Source organism: Typopeltis vanoorti, chromosome 20 (genome assembly GCF_054136105.1).
Source record: "Typopeltis vanoorti isolate ZY-2024b chromosome 20, IOZ_Tvanoo_1.0, whole genome shotgun sequence".
NCBI lineage: Eukaryota > Metazoa > Arthropoda > Arachnida > Uropygi > Thelyphonidae > Typopeltis > Typopeltis vanoorti.
Genome location: NC_143568.1, coordinates 60123522 through 60150658, shown reverse-complemented (window position 1 = coordinate 60150658; position 27137 = coordinate 60123522). Strand labels below are relative to the sequence as shown.

At 33.8% G+C, this 27137-nt stretch overlaps 1 protein-coding gene across 1 annotated transcript in view; it reads left to right on the top strand.

Annotated features, from left to right (window-relative positions):
• RpS11 (ribosomal protein S11) overlaps positions 1-26857 on the top strand; it is a 37758-nt gene extending 10901 nt beyond the window's left edge. The window contains exons 2-4 of the mRNA XM_090410125.1: positions 5651-5779; positions 12429-12634; positions 26690-26857. Coding sequence (XP_090266251.1) covers positions 5651-5779; positions 12429-12634; positions 26690-26813 — 459 coding nt within the window. The 3' untranslated portion in view covers positions 26814-26857. The remainder of the gene's footprint in view (positions 1-5650; positions 5780-12428; positions 12635-26689) is intronic.
• The last annotated feature ends 280 nt before the right edge of the window (positions 26858-27137 follow it).

Genomic DNA, 27137 nt, shown 5'->3' with positions numbered 1-27137 from the left:
TTCTTCCATTTGTTGAAATACTAAGTTTTCTCTATGGATAAGGCAATGAACATGTCTTGCATTCCGATAAACTTTTTACTTTTGCTACAAAACCTGAAATTCTCCCCGTCATGGGTGCGGCACCATCAGTGCGAATCCCGATGCACTTTTGCCAATCAAGTTCATATTCTTTAAAAAAAATTATTCACTTTTTCAAATATATCTTTTCCTTTGGTTGTACCAGAAAGATTTCTGCAAAACAGTAGATCTTCATTAATTTGAAATTATAGAGGTATCTAACAAAAACCATTAAATTAGTGTCCTTTGTATTATCCGTAGATTCATCAAGCTGAATGGCAAATGCATTACTTTGATTCGTGAAATTAATGTAGACATGATATTATCAGCAATGCAATCTGTTCTTCTTTTAATTGTATTATTAGACACCGGAATTTTTTTTAAAGATTCTGATATTTCGGAACCTTAGATAGTTTAGCAAATTTTTATTGCTGCTGGTAAGATAAGTCTTCACCAATTGTATGAGGTTTCTTTGTTTTTGCAATTAACAAAGCAATTTCGAAAGATACTTTTACTAATTTGTCATTCAGTTTAGCATGCTTTGAAAAACATTTAGTTTGTTGTTTTAATTCTTCAGCCTTTCTTTGAAAAAACTCAATTGTCTTACTCTTATATTCCCCATGAACAGTATCTAAATGGCGACAAAGTTTTCCGGGTCGCATGCAATCATTTGATAACTGTTTACAGCAGATTACACACACATAGGTTTGTTTGGATTATTATATGATGGTACAAACCCATATTTCAAATAAGGAGGATCGTATTTTAAAATTTTTTCATGCTACATTTTTTGCATCTTACTGTTTGGTGATGAAGATGACGCGGGCTGTTCTGGTGAAATATGAAATACTTTTTTTTTTTTTGAGTCTGTTTCTGCTTCTTCTGATTGTTGGATTTTTTTTTTTATCAGCCACTTATATCCATCTCAGGGTTGAATTTTTAACGTAGAATAAATCAAATAATAGCACCACTTGCCAATACTGGCACGCCACAGACTAACAACATGAAATTAGTGAATATTACCTGAATAAGAGAATCCCCGGACCAGGAACATTTTTCTCTTTTGTGACTTTTCTCCCTTACGGTAATTAAGCCTAACGTGAAACAGACAGCAAAGGCAGGTTATTAAAACGTGGATATGATTGGTGCAGTATTAACAAACGATTGCGCGACTGAAAGATAAAAGCATAGCTGACAATTGAGTTGAAATGCTAACTCTCTTCAACTGAATTCCATATGTGAAACTGCCATAACATTGACTATATATATATATTTCTTAGTTTTAACACGTTTACAAATTTTAACACATTCGGTTGAAATTTATTGCTGCCTTGCGAAATCGAACTCTCACACATCTAATTAATAACAATAGTTTTTAGTTAGATACTGTGTTTGCCCATGCAACATATGGTTTTGTTTCAGTCTATACAGTATAGTTTCTGTATGAGGGGACATGTGATTCATTAGTGTTTTTATCCCAGTTGTCTCTAATTGCACTATTTGTTGAGAAATATTTTACACAGACTCCTCATACCTTATTCACTGGCATAATAAAAGTACTTGTTTTTATTGCCTCTGCAGTATAGTGGCTGTTAGGGAGAGCGTGTTGTTTACCACTGCAAATGAGTTACTATCTCCCCACATGAACTTGTTTTAGCTTTTTTTCATGTGTGAAGTATATGCGAAACTTTTATTGGTAACAGAAAACTAGCTCGGATGACAGTGATAATATAAAACGAGTTTTGATATGTATATAAAGTCAATATCAACAGTCCCTGATTACGAACGCGTGATGAAAGGGTCGGGAAGAATTGGAGCTTCCCTGGAGAGCATTCGAAGTAAATACAATTAACCACTGCTTTGAAATGAAACATATGAATAAGCAGTATTTACTAATATTCATTAAGTGCCAAAATACGCAGAGAGCAAAGTTTGTGAACCAACACCAATGTGTGAATTTTTCTATTAAAATATAAAAAAATAACAAAAATAATAATAATAAAAGTTAAATACGTTTCTTTTAAGATAAGAAAAATCTACTTAGTCTTATAACATTTTAAATTTGTTTTCATTATTTCACTGCCCCCCCTCAGCCGCTGCCCTCAGTTTGGGAAGCACTGATGTAGACAACTAGTACTTTTCCAGTTAATTCTGTGTAAGGTGTTCAAGGCATAATCAGAAAGGCCAGCTTCACCATAATTATTATATTTAATGTGTCATTTATGTTCATTTTGTCTGATTTTGTCTAACATTTCTCAGTTTGGAGCCAGGCACATGCTTCTTTAATATGTGGATTCCATCTTTGGTTGCTGTCCATTTTAATCCTAAATGTTACTGTATTCATATTTTCTTTTTTGATGCAGTTACAATTTAATTTACTTCTACATCTCCACTTATGTACAAATATATAAGAAGAAAAAAATTTTTTTTTCTCTAGTGTTTAGAGTAAGTTTATTAACATGAACTTTTTTCCAATCTGTGTTTACCATATTTTGAACTTTATTTACAAAATTTGCAGTGTCATCTGTGGAGGTGTTTGACTTGACAGTTATAGATTTATTAACCTGATCCAGATTTCCAGATGTTTATAATGTTATACTGTTACAACAAAAAAATCTTTTGTAACATTATATTCAGTGTCTGTTATCAGCATCAGTTACTGATTTATTAGTAATTCTAAGAATTTTCTGTTATAACAGTTGTATCATCAGAGCATGTATACTTGAAAAACAAGATTGCTGCTATATATAGCTGCAATAATATTTCATCCACTTTAGCTGCAATCAAGCAGCTATGGTGAATGAAATATGTCAATCTTACACTTCCTATCTATGTCATGTCCATTTCAAAGGCATCTCACTGGTATTGTAATTTTATTGGTGCACTTCCTTGCATCATGTTTTGGTTGGAAGAAATATACTCTGTCAGCTAAGTGGTTGAACAGAGCCTCTGTAGCTCAGTCAGTATAAATGAAGCCCTTGGTTGGAAAGACTTGGGTTCGATTCCCGTCCAAGACGTTAGGAACCTTTATCTAGTTTCTTTCAATCAAAGGTGAGTTAGCCAGTCTACTATGGAGGTAGGAGCTTTCACCCGGAAATTCTTGTTTTTCATCCCCAGAACAGACAAACCGTTCCCATGAACACATGCATCTACAAATATAGGACACTTTGGGAAGCATAGGGCTAACCACCTTATCCTTGAGTTGCGGTTGTGATGAAGGTGCTTAAGTGCTTGTTAGTACCACTGAATGAAGAAGTGGTTGAACAGACATTGAATGGAACTATGTTCAGTCATCATTGTAGAGAAAATAATGTGCGAATTGCAAAAAGATAAATAGTGCACTAGAAAACACTATTACAGATTCAAAAAATTGCATTAATCATATTGATTTGGTCACCTAGATTCTGTGTGAATGAAGTTGGTGGAGATGATCTAGAAGTGAGTGAAGATTGTTGGAGGTCTAGGAATGCTCCCTGTGAAAATAGATTGTGAAGGTCTGGGTTTCAAAAAGCTAATGGGCAAAAAAGAGTGGACATGACAGAAGTGTTAAAGGAAGTTTTATAGGATTGACACTGAAGACTTCTGTATATGGCAGGAAGGGAGAGAACAAGGAATCACTCCTGGAAGGTGTATGAGTGTAGTTAGCAAGGTGTTTGAGGACTTTTTTGCTTGAGGGGTGTGAATGGATGGAATGGTAGTCATGAGTGCTTCATCAGTGAATGAGTTCAAAGAGAGGTGTGATATATATTTTGTGAATAATGAGTTTTCTGACTCCATGGAGGAAATACCTATATAATCAATGTTAAACTGCTATGCCATACAGTAATTGATAACATCAGATATTATTTATTTTGACACCCTTAGAAATTATTTCTTTGTTCTATATTGTTAAATTTTAAGAAAATAACTATCATATTTTATTAGTTTAAACTATCTTCATTTGAAATTATTTGTGTACAATCATTGTTTTTTATTATTTATCTTTTTATCATTGGAAGTGTTTTATGTTATCCTCCACTAATGCCAGTTATCAGCCCTATTAGTGCTTGAGGCTTCTGCAAGTTGATGAATGTTATTATTCCTTCCAGTTGTTTGGCTGAAAAAAAAGAAAAAAAATGACATTAACATCCAAAGAGTTTTACATTTTACCATTAGGCATAACATAAGCACTGTCACAATTATCTCTGATAAACGTGATTTGCCAGTTTTATGAAAATAAATTGATTACTTTTTTGTAATAATTTTGATAATGGTTTACCATTGGAGGTTAAGAAAAATGTCTCTTATTTGCATTTGGTGTTTGCTTCATCACTGAAAATGTATATACAGTACTAAATTGTTGAACAAAATAGGGTCCAAGAGCATGTAGTGCCATACTGGTGCCTTTCAAAATGCTTGTCTAACAGACTGAAATGAATGGTGTCAGAAATAACTAATGAATATTAATAAATTTGGAAAATGAACTCTTATTAATCTTAGAATGATAAGACTATGACTGATTCACTAACTGCAACTACACCAACAGCATCTACTGCCCATCTCCATCAACACTAGTATTTCCACAGACAATCGCAAACATCCATACCCACAGCGGGATTCGAACCCACAGCCTTTTGGCTGGAGAGCGGATATGCTAATCATTTGGCAAGCCTGGTTGGTCAACTTTTTTTTGAAATAAAAGTTATAAAGTTAAATTCTGATGGAGGATTTTTTCTAGGTAAACTTGTCAAACTTCTGTTTGCCTTTAACTATATAACATTGCCATTCTAAGATTAATATCAGTACATTTGTTAATATTTATTAGTCAGAGTTAAAGGATAATTGTCAGTAGGAATTCAGTAATACGCACTCTTCATGTAGTGCTATCATAGGTCGATTGGTAAAGCCTCTACTAATGGCTCACAAAAAGTTAAGCAAGTTTGAGCGCGGTTAGTAGTTGGAATGAGATTGATCGTTTGATGCTGTTGGCACACTCTCCCTCGATGAGTCTTTGGACTCCTCCCTGGAGGTGTCACATAATAATAATAAATCTCTTGAGGGTATATATCAAGAATTCAATGTACATGATAGTCATTTCTGTTTGTGTGTCGTGGGAGCATTTCGAAATGTATTGATGTGGCAGTACGTAGTTCTGACTTCTCCCCTTCTTTTTGCAGTCATCATAAATTCTTACTATTGTGCATATAGTGTAATTGATCTTGATGCAGTAAAGTGGCGAAGATATTCAAGAATTATGATGAGATTTGATTGGTTTATCAGCATGGGACTCATATTTAGGTTCACGATTAATGCCTGTAGTGTTTTAATAAACACTTGCGCAAGGCACTACAAATGTTTATGTACTGGAAAAAATTCTGCAAAATATTTTAAATAAGTTTTTTTTGCAAATACTTAAAAGTTCTTCCTAGTAATCATTGTCATGTTAATGAAAAGCACTTCCTATTGCATTAGGGAAGGTATTCACAAAACATTCTTGTCAGTTAACACAAGAGGTCATTCCCAGTGTATGTGCATATGTATACCATAGTTTTAAATAAATTTAATTAATAATTATTAATACTTTAAAAACTTAATTGTTTTCTTTATTTTTCAGACAGAAAGAGCATTTCAGAAACAGCCTACTGTTTTCCTAAATAGGAAACTAGGTCTAGCAAAAACAAAATCAAAGAAAACCCTTCGTTATGTGAGAAATGTTGGTTTAGGTTTTAAAACCCCTAGAGAGGCAAGTATGAGATAATGTATTGTTGAATTCGTTATGTTGTAAAGTTGATATTATTTATTTTCTGGATATGCTTTAACTTTCTTTTATTCTAAACTATCTAAGATAGCACATTTATTGGATCATTCTATGGCCTTTTAATCACAGCTCACAGGTACAATTGTTTAACCACTCTGTGAGCCATAATTAAAAATTAGATTCTACATTGTTTCAAAATGTGCATTGTTAATAATGTTGATAATCAACTCAGGTTGTCACTCTACAATAGACAGTGTCTTCTTCTGGGTCTATTTTTTTCCTGGCATCAAACATCTATTTTACTCCCATTCAGTTTGTCACCATGCCCACAGATTGTTCCTTTCAAACTCCTTTGACAAACCATAGTCAAAGGAGTATGATGAATGGAGTGTGTTATCATTAGCAAAACTGTGGAGAAAACTGGTTGTAACGAGAGTGGGTCATTTATGTATAAGAGAAAGAGGGCAGGTGAAGAGTCAGAGGTACTCCTGCATAAGTGGGCTCAAAGAGACAGCGCCATCCATCTGTAGTGTTTTATATGGTTACTCACTGCCACATGCAGTGAGCAACCATAAAAAGCTTGCTATCCAGTTGGAGGGTGATAGGTTGAAGAAAGGTAGTTTGCAAAGGAAGCCTCAATGCCAAATATGACTGAAAGCCCTGGGAGTGTCAAGGGTGACCATGACCTCTGTCACCCTTCAACCCAGTGGCTTAAACAATAACCTGGACACTCATATAAATCGGTGATCAATCCCTGTTTCTACTTTGCACATCTGAGAATTTAGAAGTGGTATGTGCAGATGGTGAAAACTGAACTTTTTTCTACTTCTACTTTTTTATCCAAGCATTCAGCAGAACTACTCATGTCTCACCTGTCAATTGATGTTATTATTATATAATAACAATTATGAATATTAATATTATTAATTTAATAATATTAATATTAAGCCAACAGTGTATTACACAGTTGGCTTCATTACTAATTGTCCTGTCCCTCTCCTAATGTAATTTCATGCAATGTAATTTTTATGACTTGTGGGCATCATGCCCTTCCTATGGATAGTAAAAATTTTATACTATCCCAATGAAGACATGGACCATCTGATTTTAGATTTTTTCTGCTGTGAGCACTACTACAAATGTTGCTCCTCTAGATAGAAGATGACAGATGTGCTTGAGTTTAACTGTATTATATTCATAATGGATGTCACCTCGTGCATGCAAAATTCAAATGTATTTAAAAGTTAGTTCAGAGATTTTTTTTTAATGCAAAAGTGCACTTGAAAATATCTGAGCTTAGCTGATGGGGAGTGACCCTTCCCTTAATGTAGTGATGGCAAACTTTTTTTACCCATGTGTCTCAAACATCTTTTTTTTTTTAAATATCGACATTGTTGATATGCCACTTGCATACATGCATTATAAATTTAACTACATAATCATAGATGGTGACTTATACAATAATTTATTTAAAATTGGAGCATAATATCTGAACTAGCAGAAAATATATACATATCAATTTAAATTATAAGCATTAATTTTATTTTGTAATGACCAATTATAGGGAAACCAAGAAGGGGAAAGTGCAAAGAACAGTCTATCCTATCCCAATGGCTTTAACAGGCCTTTAAGGCCCACAACCTTCCAAGTATGTTTGGATTTCGTAACCGAAATACGAGTATAGAATGATCACTCCTATGCCTCAAGGTATTCTTGGCTGTATCCCTGTGTGTTCAAGGGGCCGGTTTGCCTGCTTGCGGGATGAAAAACACCAGATAAACTGGCGGGAAAAAACCCTACTGCCCGCGCCCAAGACCGGTTAACTTGGCTATGGCTGAGGAAGATCCTTCAGCTCCTCACGTCTCAGACGGGAATTGAACCTAGGACACTCCTTCCCCAGGCATATGGTTGCGAAGCTCAAAGCCACTAGGCTAACCGCGCGGACACAAAGAACAGTAGATTACAATATAAAGAAAAAAAATTTAGTGATATGATTAAAGAATTTCATTATTCTCTATAAAGCAAAGTCGCTCAAGCACGTCCTTCAGGAAATCTGTGAAGTATTCTTCGAATCATGATTTTTGAACAAAAATATAACATAATCTTGAACGTCTGCAGCCGGTTTTTTTAAATAATATTTCAAATAATTATCGTGAATTAATTTCTTTAACAAAGAAGAACAAAGAAAATGTGTTGTGGAGTAAGCGATTAGAAAAAATTAGCGCACACAAAAAAAAAAAATTAAAAATTAAATTGGATCTCGAAGGTAACGCAATATTTAAGTGAAGAAATTATGCAAGGATCTGTATTTTGTCCAGCCATTAAAATTTTATTGTACAATAAAACGAGAAAATAAAAATAATTTCTATATTTTTAGTTTATCCAATATAACTAAAATTCAGTTACCCAGCATGGAACAAGGAACTGCATTTCGTGTTATAGGTAACTGAGTCACAGCTATGAGCCTGAGATAATCTAATTAAGTGCTCTCTTCAGCATGAGGGATTATCACACCTTCTAATGGACATGCTGGCCGAATTGCACTTCTTATCCATGTTCTTTCAACAGATAGCATGCATTGTATCCAGATTTAGCTGGATGTCTATAGACGTCCTGGCCGGTTGGGAGGTTAAGTTCATTTAGGTGCAATGAAAAATGTGAAAAACATCAGCTTACTGAGCCAAGCAGAATCGTTCAACTGAGAAAATTCGTGCTCCATGCCCTTCATGTTTAAATATAATCTAATTTCCTTTAAATATTCAACAAACTGTTCAAGTACTTGGCCATGACTAAACCATCGAATATTATTGTACATTGATTCAACTTCGCTTAAAAGTGAATTAAATTCTCGTTTGTTTAAAGCCCTGGCAGCAATAAAATTAGTTACCTTTGTCACAATTCTCATCACATCATCCAAATCCTTTAAGCCTGATTTTGCACACAGTGTCTCCTGATGTATAATACAATGGAAACAAACCAGGGGATGACCAACATATTCTGTGAATTGTTTGATAAAACCAACATTGCGGCCAACCATATTAGATGCGCCATCAGTTGTAATCGAAAATATTTTCGATAAATCTATGTTTCTCACGGAACACTTTAAGAACACAGTCGCATGTCTTTACCTATTGTGTTTTGAGGTCAATTTTCTAACTATGAATTCCTTGTGCATAGATCACCTTGAACATACTCAATAATAGCCAATCCAGCTGATGACGTAATATCTGTAGTTTTATCGAGACAAATGGAAAAACTTTTAAAGAACGCAAAGAATACATATCACAACATCTAAAACTGGCAGAATCACAATCAGGGACTTTAAATTTGTTTAAGGACCCTCAAGTTTAGTATCCGCAAGTTACAATATTTCACATACTATTGTTGAACATGGGAAACCACTTAGTGATGGTGATTATATTAAAGAAGCTTTTGTAAAGTGTGCACCATTTTTATTTCAGGATTTGCATAATAAGAAAGCTATTGTAAAGTGCATGAAAGAGTTGCCATTAAACAGGAATACTAGAGTTATAATCCATGAATGCTAGTATAGAAAATGAAATGCAACAAACATTGATATAACTCTGTCTTCAATAGTATTCCTACTTAATGTTAACCTCTTTCATGCACTTTACAATAGCCATCACTAAGTGGTTTCCCATGTTCAACAATAGTATATGAATTACTGTAACTTGCGGCTACTAAATTTGAAGGTCCTGAAACAAATTTAAAGTCCTGATTGTGATTCTGCCAGTTTTAGATGTTGTGATATGTATTCTTTGCATTCTTTAAAAGTTTTCTAGGAGCCATTTGTGCTTAGTTTCAAAATGTCTTGCATTCCAAATTCTACTCACATATAGCTCACTACACAATTTACAGAGAACTTTATCGCCTCTATCAATAACACCATATTGTTCAGACAGGCATCTTGGAAATTTCTTCCACTTCCTTTCTGTGATAATTTTAGTTTTTTATTAGTGCTAGTTGCCATTGTAAAAATGTTCACAAATTAAAAAAGAGCACAATTATATACAGGGAGTCCTCGACATGCGTCGTTTCAACTTTACGGCAGTAATCCCATAAATAATTTTTAAAATAAATTTCGACTTGAAGCAGCACAACATAAAATTCAAACATCACGGGTGAATAGTTTGTGAGTGCGGCGGAAGAATATGCCATCACGTGCCGTTTGTTTGGGAGAGGTGGTGTCGCTTGGGTCCCAGCATACACTCTTTGGGTACTGCGTGCTTTGTTTACATCTGCTCTCTCACTTTTGTGTTTGTGTTTTTTGTGACTTTTTACCCTTCAATGTGGCTCCCAAACGTAAGGCAGACTCTTCTGATGGTAGTGTGTCAAAGAAAAGGAAAGCCATTACATTAAATGTGGAATTAGACATTAAAAGGGCAAAAAAGGGAGAAACTCCAATGAACATTGGCCGCGTGTTGAACTTAAGTCGTACCACAGTCGGGACTATTATCAAGGATAAAGTTCGTATCCTTGAACACGTGAAAGGATTGGCGCCCATGAAATAGACTGTGATCACGTAAAAACATAGTAGGCTCATGATTGAGATGGAAAGGCTTCTTGTTCTTTGGCTGGAAGACCAGCATCAACCCCATATCCCAATTAGCCTCATGTTAATTCAAGAAAATATGAAAAGATTGTTCGAGGCATTGAAAAGTGAAAAGAGGGGGGGGGGAACGAGTGCAGGTGGAGAGTTTAATGCCAGTAAAGGTTGGTTTATGCGGTTTATGGCTCAGGGCAATTTACATAACCTTAAGGTGATGCTGCTAGTGGTGATGATGAAGCAGCTGGTGAGTTTTCTGAGGGGTTTGCTGAGATAATAGGAAGGAGGGCTTGCACCTTCCAGTGTGCAAGCCAACCACAGGATAAAAGGTAAAAAATTGTTTTCATTTTTTTTATTTATTTATTTATTACTTTTTATTTTTATTTTTAATCATCTGTATACAGAATGTACAGTTTCATTTGTCATTTTGGGAATTTTTCTCATTTTTATTATTTTTTTTATTACAGTTTCATTTTTGTCATTTTTCTGTACTATACAGTAATTATGTTCTCCCTTTCATTTTCTTATGGCCTAGTTTCTTGATATACGTGTGACTTTAGGGTGTTTTAGGTTAGGTAAGTAACTTAGGCTATTTTAATTCCGACTTGCATCGAAATCGCCTTACGTCAGTCTGTAGGAACGGATCTCCGACATAACTCGAGGACTCCCTGTACAGCGGTGATTAAGGTAATAATTAATAAGAATTAACAATTACTGGAAATGAATTATACACCAGCAACTCAGATTACTTAAGTGGTAGACCATGCAGGACTACCACTACTTCTTTCCAGATTACCAGATTTATTACCGGTACGTTCATAGCAACCTTGTTGTGTTTTACTCTCTATCATGCTACTAAATAGCAGCTATTTAGTAGGTTTTGTTGCGATGTCATCGCAAGTTGTTACTATTTGCATTATTTAACAAAATTTATTGCAACTATAAAAATGTTTTCATTATTTACTCAGATAAATTCAACATTTAATGCTGTGAATTATATTTTCTGTTAAAGTGGTTTTAAATATGTTTAGAACTTGTATTACTCAGTTGAGAGACTTGGAATGCATGCATTGAACGAATTTCACACAGAAGTCAAATGAAAACTTTAAGCTTATAATATATAAAGCACGTATTTATAAGTTTGTATCATATAATATTTTATAAGTTTTTATAATATCGTATGACTGCAGAAATTATAATGATTAAGAAAGAAAACGTAAACTTAAAAAATGCTTGTTGTTTATAGGCTAGTTACAAAATGAAATAAAAATAAGCTAACTACAAAATAAAATAGAAATAGGCTAACTATAAAATATAATTCTTTCAGTGAACTGAAACCTACCTTCGCCTTAACTGAGAGTGATCTTACACGATTTATCTCAGTTTTTTCATCAGAATACCAATATCTTTCTCAACATCTAAGGTGTGTCAGTGCTGACACGGCTGTCATAGGTTTGCCATCACTGCCCTAATGCATAGCAGTGTAAATGTCTGCAAGGATATGTGCTTTTCATTATGGGATACTAAAGCAAGTGATCAGAACTTATGGCACCTTTACCATGAGTTGCCCTAGCCCTGAAAATACTTCAGCCACAAACCTGAGCTTAGCAGTGAAAGGGTTGATTAGAACTGATTTTATTATGAATTTACTACAGGATCATAATTTAAAAATATTAAATGGGGCACAAAAACATTCAGAAAAAATGGTGTTCCCAAGTTATGATAATTTGAACTAATTTCTTCTAATGAAGTTTAATAAGAATATTGATTAAAAAAAGTTTTATGATTTAGTGCATCATTAACGGTTGAATGGTTAAGTATTTGAGGAAAGTGATAATGAAAGGCATAACATTTGTCAAATATAACTTTGCCAAACATCAGGATTAGAACTTTTATTTTTTACTGTCCAGTGTAATATTCCATGACTTGAAATCAATGAGTTGTTTGTTAGGATTTAGAAGTTTTTGACAAAAATATTATTGCAAAGGTCTGGTTACAACTGAAACTTCTTAAGTATGCTTTTTGTCTTCTCTGCATAGTTTAAATATAGGTTATTATTTTTACTAGGCCATCGAGGGTACCTATATTGACAAAAAATGCCCATTTACTGGTGATGTAAGCATAAGAGGCCGTATTTTGAGAGGCGTCATCATTAAGATGAAGATGCAGCGTACAATTGTCATCAGAAGGGACTATCTCCATTATGTTCGCAAATATAACAGGTTTGAGAAGAGACATAAAAACATGTCTGTTCATCTGTCACCTTGTTTTAGGTAAGTTAAAAAAAAATATTGGTTGCAGTTAATAATAATTTAGCAGCAGTTTGCACTTAAAATTACTGTGATCTCTTGGTTATCCATCCTTGAAATGAATGAACTTTATAAATTAACTAAATGGTTTAGCATGTCAGGCAACTTCTGGTACAGCACCACATAATTATATATGCAGTTACCTAGCTGGCCAATTCCTCCCCCACTATAGTTGGATAATTTGGGGATTACTGGAGTTGTGTATCTTAACTCCTTCAAACTTATTTTAATACCTCACTGACCAGAATGCACCGTGGCTCTTGATTTTCTTAGTGAGCACTTCCCCCTCTCCTAAAGCCTGTTACAAGATATTTGTGCAGTATTGAGCAACAAAATGAAAATTTTTGTTTGGCTTGAAGCAGAAATATAGCCTGATTGATTTTGACATGCTGAATTTGAACATAGTTTAAATTATCTTAGTCATGTTCCACTAATCAAAATTTTGTGGATAATATTAATTGCATTTCATATAAGTATCATTTATGAACTTGAGGATCTTCCTCAGGCATAGCCAAGTTAGTCGGTCTTGGGCACGGGCAGTAGGGTTTTTTCTGCCAGTTTATCTGGCATTTTTCATCCTGCAAGCAGGCAAACCGGCCCCGTGAACATACGCTTCTGCAGCCAAAAATATATCCCCCCCCCCCCCACACACACACAGCGGCAGGCCAGGCGACAGGTCAGTTGGGAGTGGTACAAGTAGTCGCATCTAAGTAACATGTGGACCCTGCATAGGAAGCGGGAATAACACATAGTGAAAGAAGATCATTATGCACTTAGGTGCACATTTTACTGTTGAAAATGTAATCCCCGGCTGGCATGAGTGGTCTCTGATTAAAAATCAGCAAATCACACTGGAGTTCCTTGTTTGGATTGGAACCAATTTCTGTACAAGAAACATTCTGATAGGAATAATTTGCTATCTTTGACAATGAAAGTCAGTATAAATTCTCTAAATATGTAAAAAACATTGGTTAACTAGTGAAAATATTTGATAGACAAGTAGATACCTGTGTTCTAATACGTATAGTTTGGATTTTCAAAAAAGCCAAATTACTTGTCCATAACAGGTAATCCAGTCTGATATGTGAAATAGACAGTGAGATAAATATACCATTAAATAATATCTGACCTTGCTTTTGACATACTGTATTTTGATAAATTTGCTTTGGATTCAAGCAATGTTGGAAAGCATAGTAAATAGCTAAGTTTGGGATCATCTAGCTTTTATACAAAGATGGACTTTTTCTCCTTATTTAAAGATGTGACCATTTCTCAACCTTTTTTTTTTTTTTTTTTTTTTTTTTTGGATCATACCCCACCTCAACATCTCAAAGATTTTGATCCCCCCCCCCCCAAGCATAATAGTCAGCCAAGTTCTGAAAAAAGTATAATATAAATATGTACATTTTCTAATTGTCCCCACTGGGGTGTATGTCCCACGTTGAGAAACACTGATGTATGTGAAGGACAGAATGTGTTTTTTTTTTTTAATCATAAAATTTCATCCTGATGTACAGTACAACCCAGATATATCTACATCTGGGTTGTATGTACAGGAGAAATTTTTAATATATTCAGTTCAACATATAATAGTTGTGGGTTTGGTGCTAGGCTGATTTCTAATTTGGAAAAAAAGTAATCCGAATAAGCATATCGTATGGTTGGGGAGCTAGTTGAATGTAAAGAGTTCTATATTAAATGTAAAATTAGTTTTATGAAAATTGCAATAAAATCTCTGAAACGAATGATGATCTATAGTCACGACGGTCTACTGAAAAGTAGTGCTGAATTTTTCATGACATTTTCTGAAGTTTGATCAGAGAATTTTGCTTTTAGTTGTAATTAGTGTATAAGTATCAAAAGCTTTTCCCTTTTAATTTAAAGCATTTTTAGGAAATTTTCTACTATGCATGAAGTGCAGTTGATAGCAGTCTTATACAGAGGTAGAGAGTTTTAAACCCTGAAGCTGGTTTTTCGTTTCTCAGAACAGGCAAACTGGCCTGTGAACACACACGTGGATATACAGTCATAAAATACATACTTAATCCCTCACTAGGAGAGCTCAAAACATCCTAAGGGACAGTTGAGGAACGGGCAGGACCCCCATACAAATAAATAAAGTTATGTTGATGAGCTACCATTTCTAAACAAAGTCGCTGAGAGACATGATATCCTTTTGTACCTCAGTTGATGTGAATATAGTCTACAAGTATGAACAGGTTGCTTACCTATCTGAACTATTTGAGGCTATGTATTATTCAAATTAATGATATATTAGTACCAGTGGCGTCGCTTGCCCATTTCGGTTAGGTGTGCTGTTGTGTGGGTTATACAACCCGCATTACAAATTTCACGTTAATTTGACCATATGCATGCGTCCGTAGAAAATTTTTCATGGGGGGGACATAATTGGAGACATAATTGCATCAATAAATTTTTTTAATTATTGATTTACTTAAATAATTACATCAATAAACACCTTTTTTTTCTTTTTTTTTTTTGATGCAATTATTTGTCAATGTAAACTATAAATACATTATTTTGATTTTGCATCAATTTTAATGATCTTTAATTCTTGTGGAAAAAAGTATTCAGAATTAATAGTTTTTAGCACAGCTTCATATATAAAAAAAATTGACTGGCATATTTTATTAAAAATCAACTAATTAATTAATCCTAAATTAAATTATTCCAGTTTAAATAAAATATTCATAAAACTAACAAGTAAAATAATATTAAATTACATACACTTTTAAAAATGTATTTTTCTGTTTAACTCTCTGCCCTAGCGATTCCAATTGGAATCAATCTTGGCTTTCGTAGCCCCTATTACGTGGCAAATGATTCCAATTGGTATTGTACGTTGTAGTTCCATTTTTTTTTTTAAAATATAATGTATTATACGTATAAATCTTACCAATATCGGTTTTTACGACTTAGTAGAATAATATGCATATATTGGATTATAGAGTATAAGCTCAAAGTTGAATATTTGCTACCAGAATATAATGATTCCATATGGAATAATCAGCCGGTCAGAATTCCTACCTGAAATGTATTTTTCAGAAAATACTTGATACTTTTGCTTTTTTTTAAACCTAAAGACAAAATAAATAGAAAGAAAAATTTTTTTCACTTGGAAAAAAAAATTCAGGTCAGAAAGGGTTAAATTTTATTATTATTATTTTTTTTTTTTTTTTTTTTGACACCTCCAGGGAGTCCAAAGACTCATCGAGGGAGAGTGTGCCGACAGCATCGATCGATTGGCCCCCTTCCAACTACTAACCGCGCTCAAACTTACTTAATTGAGCCATTAGTAGCAGAGGCTCTACCAATCGACCAACCTTTGCCAGCTTCACTGTAAATTTACAATTCACACTTCACTCAGTGACTCACTAGACACAGAGGGCAAACTAAGCGGTCACTGTTCATAAATCAGAAAAACAGGAACACATGTTTTATTGCTGCAATAAAACACTTATTCTATGGCTACCCTGCCGTGGGCCAAAACAGGCCAACCCATAATAAAATTTTAAGACAGTGTCCCAGGTCAAGGGTGTAAGATTACATATCTCAATCAATTTTACAATTATAATTTGTGGAATTTTTTTAATGATCTCAGCGGACGCCCATGACCACGTGATTGCATTTTTATCCATGTATGAAAGTTTTGAGAGGGCATAGCGCATGATCGCGCATCTTAATTGGTCCAATGCAATTAATTGCAGGACCAATTAAGATAATTTGGTATATTTGAAATACTCAAAGATGAAAATATGTGAACCATCATTTATAAGACGTAAAAATAGAAAAGAATAAGTGTGAGTAGAAACACTTTCATTAATGGTAAACGAATTATTAATAATTATCATTTGTGGTATGTGTGTCCTATAAGTTGCTGGGTAGAGCGAATAGCACGATCCTATAAAGTCTCAATATGAATAGGTGAATTTATGATGGCATAATTTAAAAAAAAAACTAATGAAGGGAGAGAGTATTGCAGGAATAAATGTGGATGTGGTTTGATGTAGCAGGAAATTATCTCATAAAATTTGTTGCACGTTATGTGTATTTTGCTTAGTTTTCCAAGAATTTTATTTACTGAGACTCAGTATACATAACATCCGATCATCATCGGAATTATCCACACTTTCGGGAATCCTAAATTCATTTTTTTTAAATTTTTTATTTATTATTTATTTTTTGTTTCAGCGGTTCTTCTGTCTTATCAATTTGATCAACAACATCTTATAATACACAGAATATTCATTTTTATTTAGGAATAGATACTTTTTACTGTCTGTTGTTTCCGAAGACTAGAATAAAAATGTCTGTATGCCATTAAAAAGCTTTGCAACCTCAACAGATGCTATGCTGCCCAAGCAAAAGATAAAACAATTAGCTTTTTTCTCCTAACATCCACTTTCAAATTTTCAGTTCCAGAAAACGTGTAACAACTGTTTCTAATACAGCCATTCGATACAGAAAGCGCTCAATTTATGATAAGTGACTGTTCAATTGGATTGGTTGACACAATAACCAATCACAGAGCTGGACGAGCTCAAAATGTTAGTTCACCCAGCCTTGCCTTCTCAGCTGTTTAAAAATACTACAAAGCTAAGAATTTGACCCACTGCACCCTCTTGACATCTTTTTCGAAGGGCTCAAAGGTGTATGCATTTCGAAAGCACACCCGGGCTCTTAACGCGAATGTGGTAATTTAGTAACAAACAAAAATAAAAATGACTAATTAAATGACCACCTGAGATTAGCTCTTAATACATTCCTGGATGCTTGACAATGTCAAGTTCTTTCCTAATATCCTTGTTTTTAATATGATATTGCCATTGATGCCATCCGTTCACACCTCTCATCGGTCTCAGGACTCTCATATCTTCTCTTATTTCATATGAATTTATTCAATTGACTTCCTACCATACCAGTTTTGTTGATTCTGTTATCTATTTCCATATTTAATATACCATCCTCACTAAAAATTGTGCCTAAGTAGCTGAAAAGTTTTACTTGTTCCACAGATTCTCCATTCAAAACAGAGTTGACATTTTCAACGATTCTGCCTATTTTCATTGTCTTTGTCTTTTTATTGCTGACCTTCATACCATATCTATTACAACAGTTATTCAATTTAGTCAGGGAATCTTGCAAACTTGTAGCGGATTTATTTAGAAGTATAACATCTCCAATTCTGATATCATGTTTAATACCACTTTCCTTCATAATGTGATCCATATAGATAATGAATAACAGAGGGGATAGTGTACATCCTTGTCTCGCACCAGATTTAACATTAAACCATCTTCCTGTACTTCCTTCAATTCTAACTGCTGACTTACAACTCAAATACAGACTAAGTATTGCTTGATATAATGCCCCATTGACACCATATAACTGTAGCATATTGAATAGCTTCTTTCTTGGCACCTTGTCATATGGCTTTTCCAAATCGACAAAACTTAAATACAGATCTTTGTTATATTCCCATGCTTTCTCGACTATTTGTTGTAAAGTGAAGATCTGATCCTGACAGCCTCTATTTAGCCTGAATCCAGCTTGTTCTTCACCAAGCTTTTCTTCCACAATTCTTCTCAACTGTTTCTAAAGTATACTGGCATAAATCTTGCCCGGAACACTCAATAGAAATACCTCTGTAATTCTCGCATTCAGTTTTATTTCCCTTTTTTTATATGAGTACTATGAGAGCTCTACTCCAATCATCAGGAATTTGTCTCTCTGTCCTGGCTTTCTGAACTATGCAAAAACTGTAAGACTTTTATACCACCATACTTCAGCATTTCTGGTCGAATATCATCTACTCCTGCTGCCTTTCCACATTTCAAGCCTTTGATGGCTTTTTCTACTTCAAATATGGATATGTATTCCTGACTGTATTCCTGTTGAGTGTTTTTTACCACTGCTATCACTACTTGTTTCATTTAGCAATTTTTTTGAAGTAATTACTCCATACTTCAAGGATATCTTTTTCTCATGTTTTCATATCACCTTTATCATCTTTTACTGCACTCTTTCCTTCATTTCTAAGCTTCTTCAACAACCTCCAGAATATCTTACCACCTTCTTGATATTTATTTTCTATGTTCTTGCCAAAGTCCTCCCATGACTTTTGTTTAGCTAGTTTTACAGTGTTTAGCTTGCTTACATTTGTCTCTGTATTCTCTAAGAGCAAAAGCTCACTTATTTGACAGGAACTTTTGATATGCTTTCTTCTTTTCCTTCACTGCCTCTAAGTTCCTATGTCCACCATGGAGTTCTGATTTTTCTGTCCTTGCAGACAACTTCGCCACGTGCCTCTCTGGCTGAATCAATCAGGGTTTTCTTCAAGTTTTGCCACTGAATCACCAAGGTTTGGTTCTTGTTCTCTTGTTTAACTCGAACCAATATAAAAAAATGGAGTAAAAGAATTAATGAGCCAAAAATAGAAGTGTGAAAATGATTCACAAAGTAATCTGATTGGAATAAAAACTTGAAATAATAAAGAAAAATGAACAAGGCTAGTCCAGAGCAAAGATAGGACAAGAACACAAAAATGGGTGAAACTGATGAAGACAGTTCATTCCCCCATTTGTGAATGAACTGTCTGGTGAATGAAGACAAAGAGAAAGGTAAGGCTGCTTCAAATTCATCATGCATGCATTCAAAATCAAAGTATTATAATGATTGAATTTGTGAGACTTCTTTTTATATGGATCGAAGATTGTAACCAAAAACAGATCTCACTAAACACTGGCCTTTATTAAATCATAAGCATTGCCTCTTTGTAACCTGGAAAGAAAGGGCTATCAATGGTGGAAAAGAAGAATTCCACTTTAGTGACGGGTGATTTGAGCGTTTCAAAAAAAGAAATAGCCTACATAATGTTCTAATCATAGGCGAAGCTGCAAGTGCAGATAAGGAGATATCCAGAGATTTTGAAGAAAATTGTGTAAGAAGGGGACTGTTGTGATTAAATATTTAATGTCGATGAAACCAGTCTTTTTTAGAAGCGAATGCCTTCCAAGACTTTTCTAGCCAAATCAGAGAAATCTCAAGCCTGGTTATAAAGTCACAAAGTCGAATGAAATTACTGCTAGCAATATGCGAGCTGTTTAGAAGCACGTTCTTCCACATTGTGCAAATGATTTTAGAGGCTTTTCAAATGAATCTAAGTTAATTAAATCTCATTCTGAGAAGTTGAGTGATTCTGACCTGCTAAATTTAGATGCACAGTGGGAAGATCCTGAAGAATATGAAGAAAATTTAATCACCGACAAGCCCAAAGAGGTTTCACAGAAACAATTTGAAAATAGTTTTAGTACAATCGAAGGTTTTTTAGCAGCAATGTTTAGTGACTGACCCTGATGAAGAGAGAAGCAGTAAAATTTGCTGAAGTGGTAGAGGAGGCAATAGGACCATACCGTCAGTTGTATGAAAAAAAAAGAAACAGAATGCCTGCCAAACTACGTTAGCTCAATTCTTTGTTAAGAAGCAGAATAATAAATTTATATTCTGAATGTTTTATTGTCTTTCAGCTTCATAGTTTTCCTTTAACTAGGCCCTGAGACATACCCTAATTCTTTTATAAAAAAAATTAAGGGTTAAAAAAGAAATCTGAAGAACGAATTATACACTTTCCCATAGGTTATTATATTCTATTAGTGCATTTTTGATTAATTCGCCTGTTTTAAAGAGTGCATTAATTGATGGATTGCTGTATATCTAGTTTGAATGCTAGTAATTTAAATTTAAAATAGTTATGAAGGTTGTAATATCCCTGAAACTAATGATGATTTATAGTCACGACGGTCTACTGAAAAGTAGTGCTGAATTTTTCCATGACATTTTCTGAAGTTTGCTTATGCATATATTTCTAGTTTGAATGCTAGGAATTTAAATTTAAAATAGTTATGACGGTTGTAATATCCCTGAAACTAATGATGATTTATAGTCACGACGGTCTACTGAAAAGTAGTGCTGAATCCATGACATTTTCTGAAGTTTGCTTAAAATTTCTAGTTTGCTTGAATTTGGTATATATTATGAAATAAAATCTCTGAAGCTGATGATGAATTAATCATGACGGTCTGCTGACAAGCAGTGCTGAATTTTGCCCAAAAAGGCATTTTCTGAAGTATGATCAGGGAATACGTTATGAATTTGTTTATATATAGCATTAAGTTTTTACATGATATTTTAGATATTTTTGTAATGTGGACATGTTGTATTTGATTCTTCCAACTGATGATGAATTAATCATGACGGTCTGCTGACAAGCAGTGCTGAATTTTGCCCAAAGGGCATTTTCTGAAGTATGATCAGGGAATGTGTTATGAATTTATTTATATATAGCATTAAGTTTTTACATGATATTTTAGATATTTTTGTAATGTGGACATGTTGTATTTGATTCTTCCAACTGATGATGAATTAATCATGACGGTCTGCTGACAAGCAGTGCTGAATTTTGCCCAAAGGGCATTTTCTGAAGTATGATCAGGGAATGTGTTATGAATTTGTTTATATATAGCATTAAGTTTTTACATGATATTTTAGATATTTTTGTAATGTGGACATGTTGTATTTGATTCTTCCAACTAAATGTTTGTAAAAGTTGTGAGAATATTTTGAAAATAATATGAAAATAAATTTTATGAAAACAGGTATTTAAGAGATTGCTTAGAAATGGAAGAAAGAGCAACAGAATGTGTCAGTCCATAAAGGTTATATGAAATTATAAATGTTTTGGTTTGCTAGAGTGATTATTTTGAAAAATGATTAAATCAAGTTAAAAAAGAAATAGACCAGTGACAGAAGAAATCCAAAAAGATTGCAATTAATGAGGCAGAAAAAGCCATCAGAAGTAATGTGGGCTGCTGAGATACCGTGGAAATACCAAATTTGATAGTATGTTTTTCTGGTTTGCTACCTAATCCAGAAAGTTTTGTTCAAGGTTTTTAATTTGTCACGAAATTTCTGATATGCACCTTTTAGTGGAGAGAGTGTACATGCTATGATACTGCTGTGCTAAGAAATTACATCATCAATAACTTCATACCACAATTTTGCTTCGAATTACTCTTATCTGTCATCTAAAGCACTTCTTGCTGGATCCTGCTCTTTTTTCCTCTGGACTTTTGCTGCCAAAATTAGAATAATGTGCAGCTTTGTCAGGATAGCCTTGCATAATTCCTCCATCAAACCACCTTCAGTTCTCACTGTTGACTTACAACTCAGATTATATACAGATTGAATTTACATTATCACTTTATAATAGTGAAAAATAGTATTTTGAGCAGCTTTCCCCTTGGCACCTTGTATTCCTTTTGTAGTTCTACAAAACTTAAATAGAGATCTTGGTTATATTCCAAGATTTCCCAACTGTTTGTCTTAAAAATCTGATTCTAGCCTACTTCTCCAAGCTTTTGTTCTAAAATTTTTCTAAGCCTTTTTTGAAGTATACTTGCATAAATCTTACCACGATAGGGAAATTCTTCCATAATTTTCACATTATTTTATTTTATTTCTCTTTTTTTTTATAGATTGGTATTACGAAAGCTCTACTCCTGTCACCTGGAATTTATTTCTCTGACCAAGTATTTTCAATTATGCAGCGTAGTTATTGTAAAAATGTTATACCTCCATACGAGGAGGATGGGTGAGCCTGAAAAGTTCACCTTGGGTGTTTAGTGAACAAAACTGATATAACCACAAGAAAGAACATATCTTAAAACTCTTTAACCCCCATATTTCATCAAATTGTAATAATTTATTTCTCTTTTAGCATATATAAAAAGACATCAATTCCTTCATGGTGATTATCATGACTTTTCACAACACCCTCATATGTGAGCATATCTGGTTGAATATCTACTCCCACTGCCATTCTATATTTCAGGTTTTGGATGGATTTTTCTAAATCAGATATCGATATGTACTCCTGACTGCATTAAAAAAAAATTCATGAGAAGACTGGTCAGAACATAAGAAATAAATACGAGATATATGGTAAAATATTCTGTAGGCTATTAAAAAAGCTTAGAAATGAAAGAGTACTGTAAAAGAAATCAAAGATGATAAAGGTGACATGAAAACATGCTCGCTCTGGGTAATTATTTTGAAAAAAATGATAAATAAAACAAGCAGAGTGACATCACAACAGTAGAAACATTAGTTTTGATTGTTATGCCAATGGGCACAAATGAGTCATTATTTAGTTTCCTCATTCTTATATTTGCCCACATCACTACTTATACTGCCTACTATTCAATATTATTATTCTCATATTTAGTGTTGAGTACTGTGATCTGTATTGCCTGAATGTAATATTTTATATTTGTTGCTTAGAAGTATGTCACCAGTTTTAGTCTTTTGTTTCAGTAACACCTATTATGCAATTTGGTACTTATCCAATTCTTCTAGTTCCATTGCTGTTGCTTATGTTGATGGTGCTGATTGAACTCTGCTGATGTTGAGTTGGGATTTATTCCTAGACTGAATCCTAATGAAATAGAGCTTACACCATACTAATTTATAAAAAGGAAAAGGACCGAATCAGAGAATTATATGAGGAGTTTCCCAGGAAATACAAGCACATTTTGGACTGCTTAAAGATTAAAGCTAGATAACCGAGAACCAACCTCCACATAGCATTTTAAGGCAAGTGGAGAACTGACCAGGATTTCTGACCCAATGTCAAATCTTCACTTTCTTGTGGTGCACCCTAGCAGAATAATTAGAGAAATACCAAATCAACTTAATAGCTGTTACTGAAAGAAAGAATCAACCGGTGAGACTCAACTAAGCAGCAAATACGAGATGTATTCAGGCAATAATAATAATAATAAGGTTAAATAAGGGATAGCTATAGTATGCAATGCTAAATACAAGGATTATCATCTTTAATTGCAGGAATTATCAGGTACAGTGATATGAGCAAATATCACGACAGAGAAATATGAATTATTTGAAGTGAGGCAACTCTGACAAAATATAAGATTTTTCCTTTGTTGCATATCTTGTGAAGAGAGTAGGAAATATCTGGGAAAATTTTGAGAAAAGTGCAAACGTAATAATAATAATCATGGAAATTACCTGCTAGATTTCTGTTCAGGATGTGGAGTGGTCATTATTTATACCATATTCTATCATAATGATGTGCAGAAATTTACACAGAGAGAAGACAAGAAAAGTCTCTCATTGGCTTTGTTATTGTGTATAGCAGCATCCAGGACATGAGTATACATAGTATTTGAAATAGGCAGTGGACAAAATTTAGTTTTGAGCAGAAGAAAATTGAATATCACATTGAAAACAAAAACATACAAGAGTTAAAAAGAATCAGTCGAGCTTTCAGATGTGGCTTAAATCTTCTTGGAAGAAAGAAATTTAAAGAGTTTTTTTAATTTTAAATTTAAAGAAAGAGTTTTAAAACAATACCGTATTTACTTGAGTATAACTCGCACCCCTTATTTTACTTTATGAGAAACTTTAAAAGAAATCAAAACGTTTTGCACAAGAAAAAAGCTTAAACAGGTTCATGTCAGACCATAGTAACTTGCTAGATGCAGTAAACAACACACCCTCCCTACTGAATGCAAGAAAAACAAGTAGTTTTATTGTATTACTGAATAAGGTACAAAGACATTTGCAGTCTGTAATATATTTGTCAACAGATAATGCAGTTAAAGACAACTGCACTATATAAATCACATGCCACTTCCACAGAAACTATGCTGTATAGACTTAAGTAAAACCATATCGTATTGCCAAAAACTAAAAACTAGTGTCCAAATTTTCGATTATATGAAAGAAGTATTTAAATTTCATTTGAAATTTTCGATGTCATTAAGACTGATCACAAAGGCTAACTTCAAATAAAATTCTACTAGCGAATTGAACCTAAGATGCGTTTAATGTGTCTGTGAGTCCACCCACCAGCCTACTGCAGAAGCAGCACACAAAAAAACAGCAATAAAATTCAACCAGAGGGTTGAAACTTTGTTTCATTGGAACTTGCCTACATGATGTGGAATTGGTACACAAACAGAATGAGAAGTTCCTTCAGAACAATAAACAGGTGAAACACCACTCCGACATGAACTTCTTGAAACCTAAGAAATACATATATAGTGAATGTTATGGCAGTTTCAGATATTTTGCAATTCGGTTGAAGAGAATCAGCATTTCAGCTCAACAGTTGTTGAGTTGCATGATCTTTTGTTAATACTGCACCAATCATGCACGTCTTCATAGTTGCTCTATCTCTACTGGCCTACCATTGTCCATTTCATGCTCTGCTTTCATTTCTCATTAGTCATTTGTGAAGGATTGGTCATTATGTATCTCAAGTCTTGTAAATTACTAATAATTTTTGCTTGAAATATGGAGAGACGTTCAAGTTACTGTGTTGGTTTTAAACTCAAAGATCTTATGATTCTGAAATGATAAAAGAACAAGCAAGAATGAAACTGTGTTTTAAGTTAATTACAGAAGCATTGTCACTAAAGATTCAAATATATCATGTAATGGTGAGCAGCCAGTCACATAAATAACTTTGATCAGTAAAATTTAAATGCATTCATTTTATAAATACTGTGAGCAATTATAATAAATGCTGAGGATTTTAATTATAAATGTCAACTCACTTTTTTCCTGAAAAAACTAGTTTCCTAAAATCCTCGCATATATCTTGCACCACGATTTTTTAACATGTGATTTTTTATCCCAGTTATCTAATTGCACTATTTATTGAGAAATATATTATACAGCCTGCAAATGTCTGTACCCTATTCAGTGGCATAATAAAACTAATCATTTTTCGTTCGTCTGCAGTATAGTAGCTGTTGTGGAGGGTGCGTTATTTACCACAGGGAGCGAGTCACTATCGCCTGACGTGAACGTCAGGGCGATAGTAATTCTCAATTTGAGTAGAATTCATGCATAATATAATTTAATATATATAATTTATTAAGAAATATATATGTTTAAATTAATTTTTTTTTCTTAATGATGCACAACCAAAAATTGCCATGTACCCCCGGGGTATGCATACCACACTTTGAGAAACACTGTTTTAGGCAATTGGCATCAGTTCAGATTAAAATAATTCTCTTCTCTTCCCTAGCAACAGTCTGAAAGCTTTCTTCTGCTGCTGAGAGAGAAAAGAAAGTATCCCAGAATTCATACACAAAGATCCTCATGAAGTGCAATACACATCAGATTGTTTAGTTTCCTTTTGATCTATTTGATTAGCAGATGACCTCAGAAATACTGATTTCTTTTGTTGGCTGTACAGTATTTCTGTCAATTAATTTGGCCTAATAACTACTTGTGGATCATAATTTCTAATAATCAGTTTAATTTTTATGTAAAAATTATAAACTGCAGTTACCCCGCATGCAAAACAGTTGAATATATGGTATTCAACTGTTTTGCATGTGGGGTAACTGCAGATTTATAGTTTTTCAGATCTATTTATGAAAGAATTTAAAAACATATTGTGAGCTTGCACGTTTGTGAGCTCTCTGATAGTTTTCTTTTCTGATATGATTGACATACTTCCAAAACTATTGTTAACACGTTCGCTGCCAACTACGAGTATACTTGTAGTTGGTAAACCAGCTACGAGTATACTCGTATGACGCTTACTGCCGGCAACGAGATTACCGTACTGACCTTGAAGAAGTGAAATTGCTCGGCGTAGGGGAACAGACTATGCCAAAGTGGCATGACAACAAACGTGTTAAAGAAATCTGCTTAACAATGTTTTAGGAGTTTATCAAATGAAATTCAATGAAACTAAATATAATAAAAATCTCTTTGGTTCATGTTATGCTATTCCAGTGTATTTTGACATTTATTGGAACATGCTGCTTTTGACTTCTAAATATTATCAACCTTTTGATTCTTTAGTAAATGTTAATTTTGTTAGTTATTTTTAAAAATGAATTATTGGTCATTGCCATTAATGAGTCATGTCTTCTTGGCACCTTTTTATATTTCCAGGGATGTAGCCATAGGAGATGTGGTCACTGTTGGTGAGTGTCGTCCTCTGAGCAAGACTGTGAGATTCAATGTCCTCAAAGTGACAAAGGCTGCTGGTGCTAAAAAACAATTCCATAAACTATAAAAATTTGAGTTTGTATTCAAAATAAACTGTGCTTAAAAATGTAATTTGTTGTTTAGGATAAAAATTTGGGAAGGGGATTCTTTTCAGACAATTACTATCTTGCTTAAAAAAAACGTTAGTGTGTAACAAACTCTTTGACTCCTGCAAAACAGACATGATCTGAGAACAGATAATGCCTTATGGATTTAAATGCTGCAGTAGTAATTTCATGTATTTTTATGTTCAACCGAAACGATATATTCTTTGAAAATGTAAAATAGTTCTTTCCGAAACACAAAACATAGCTGACTTTTACATAAAAATTAAGCTAGGCTGTACACTTTA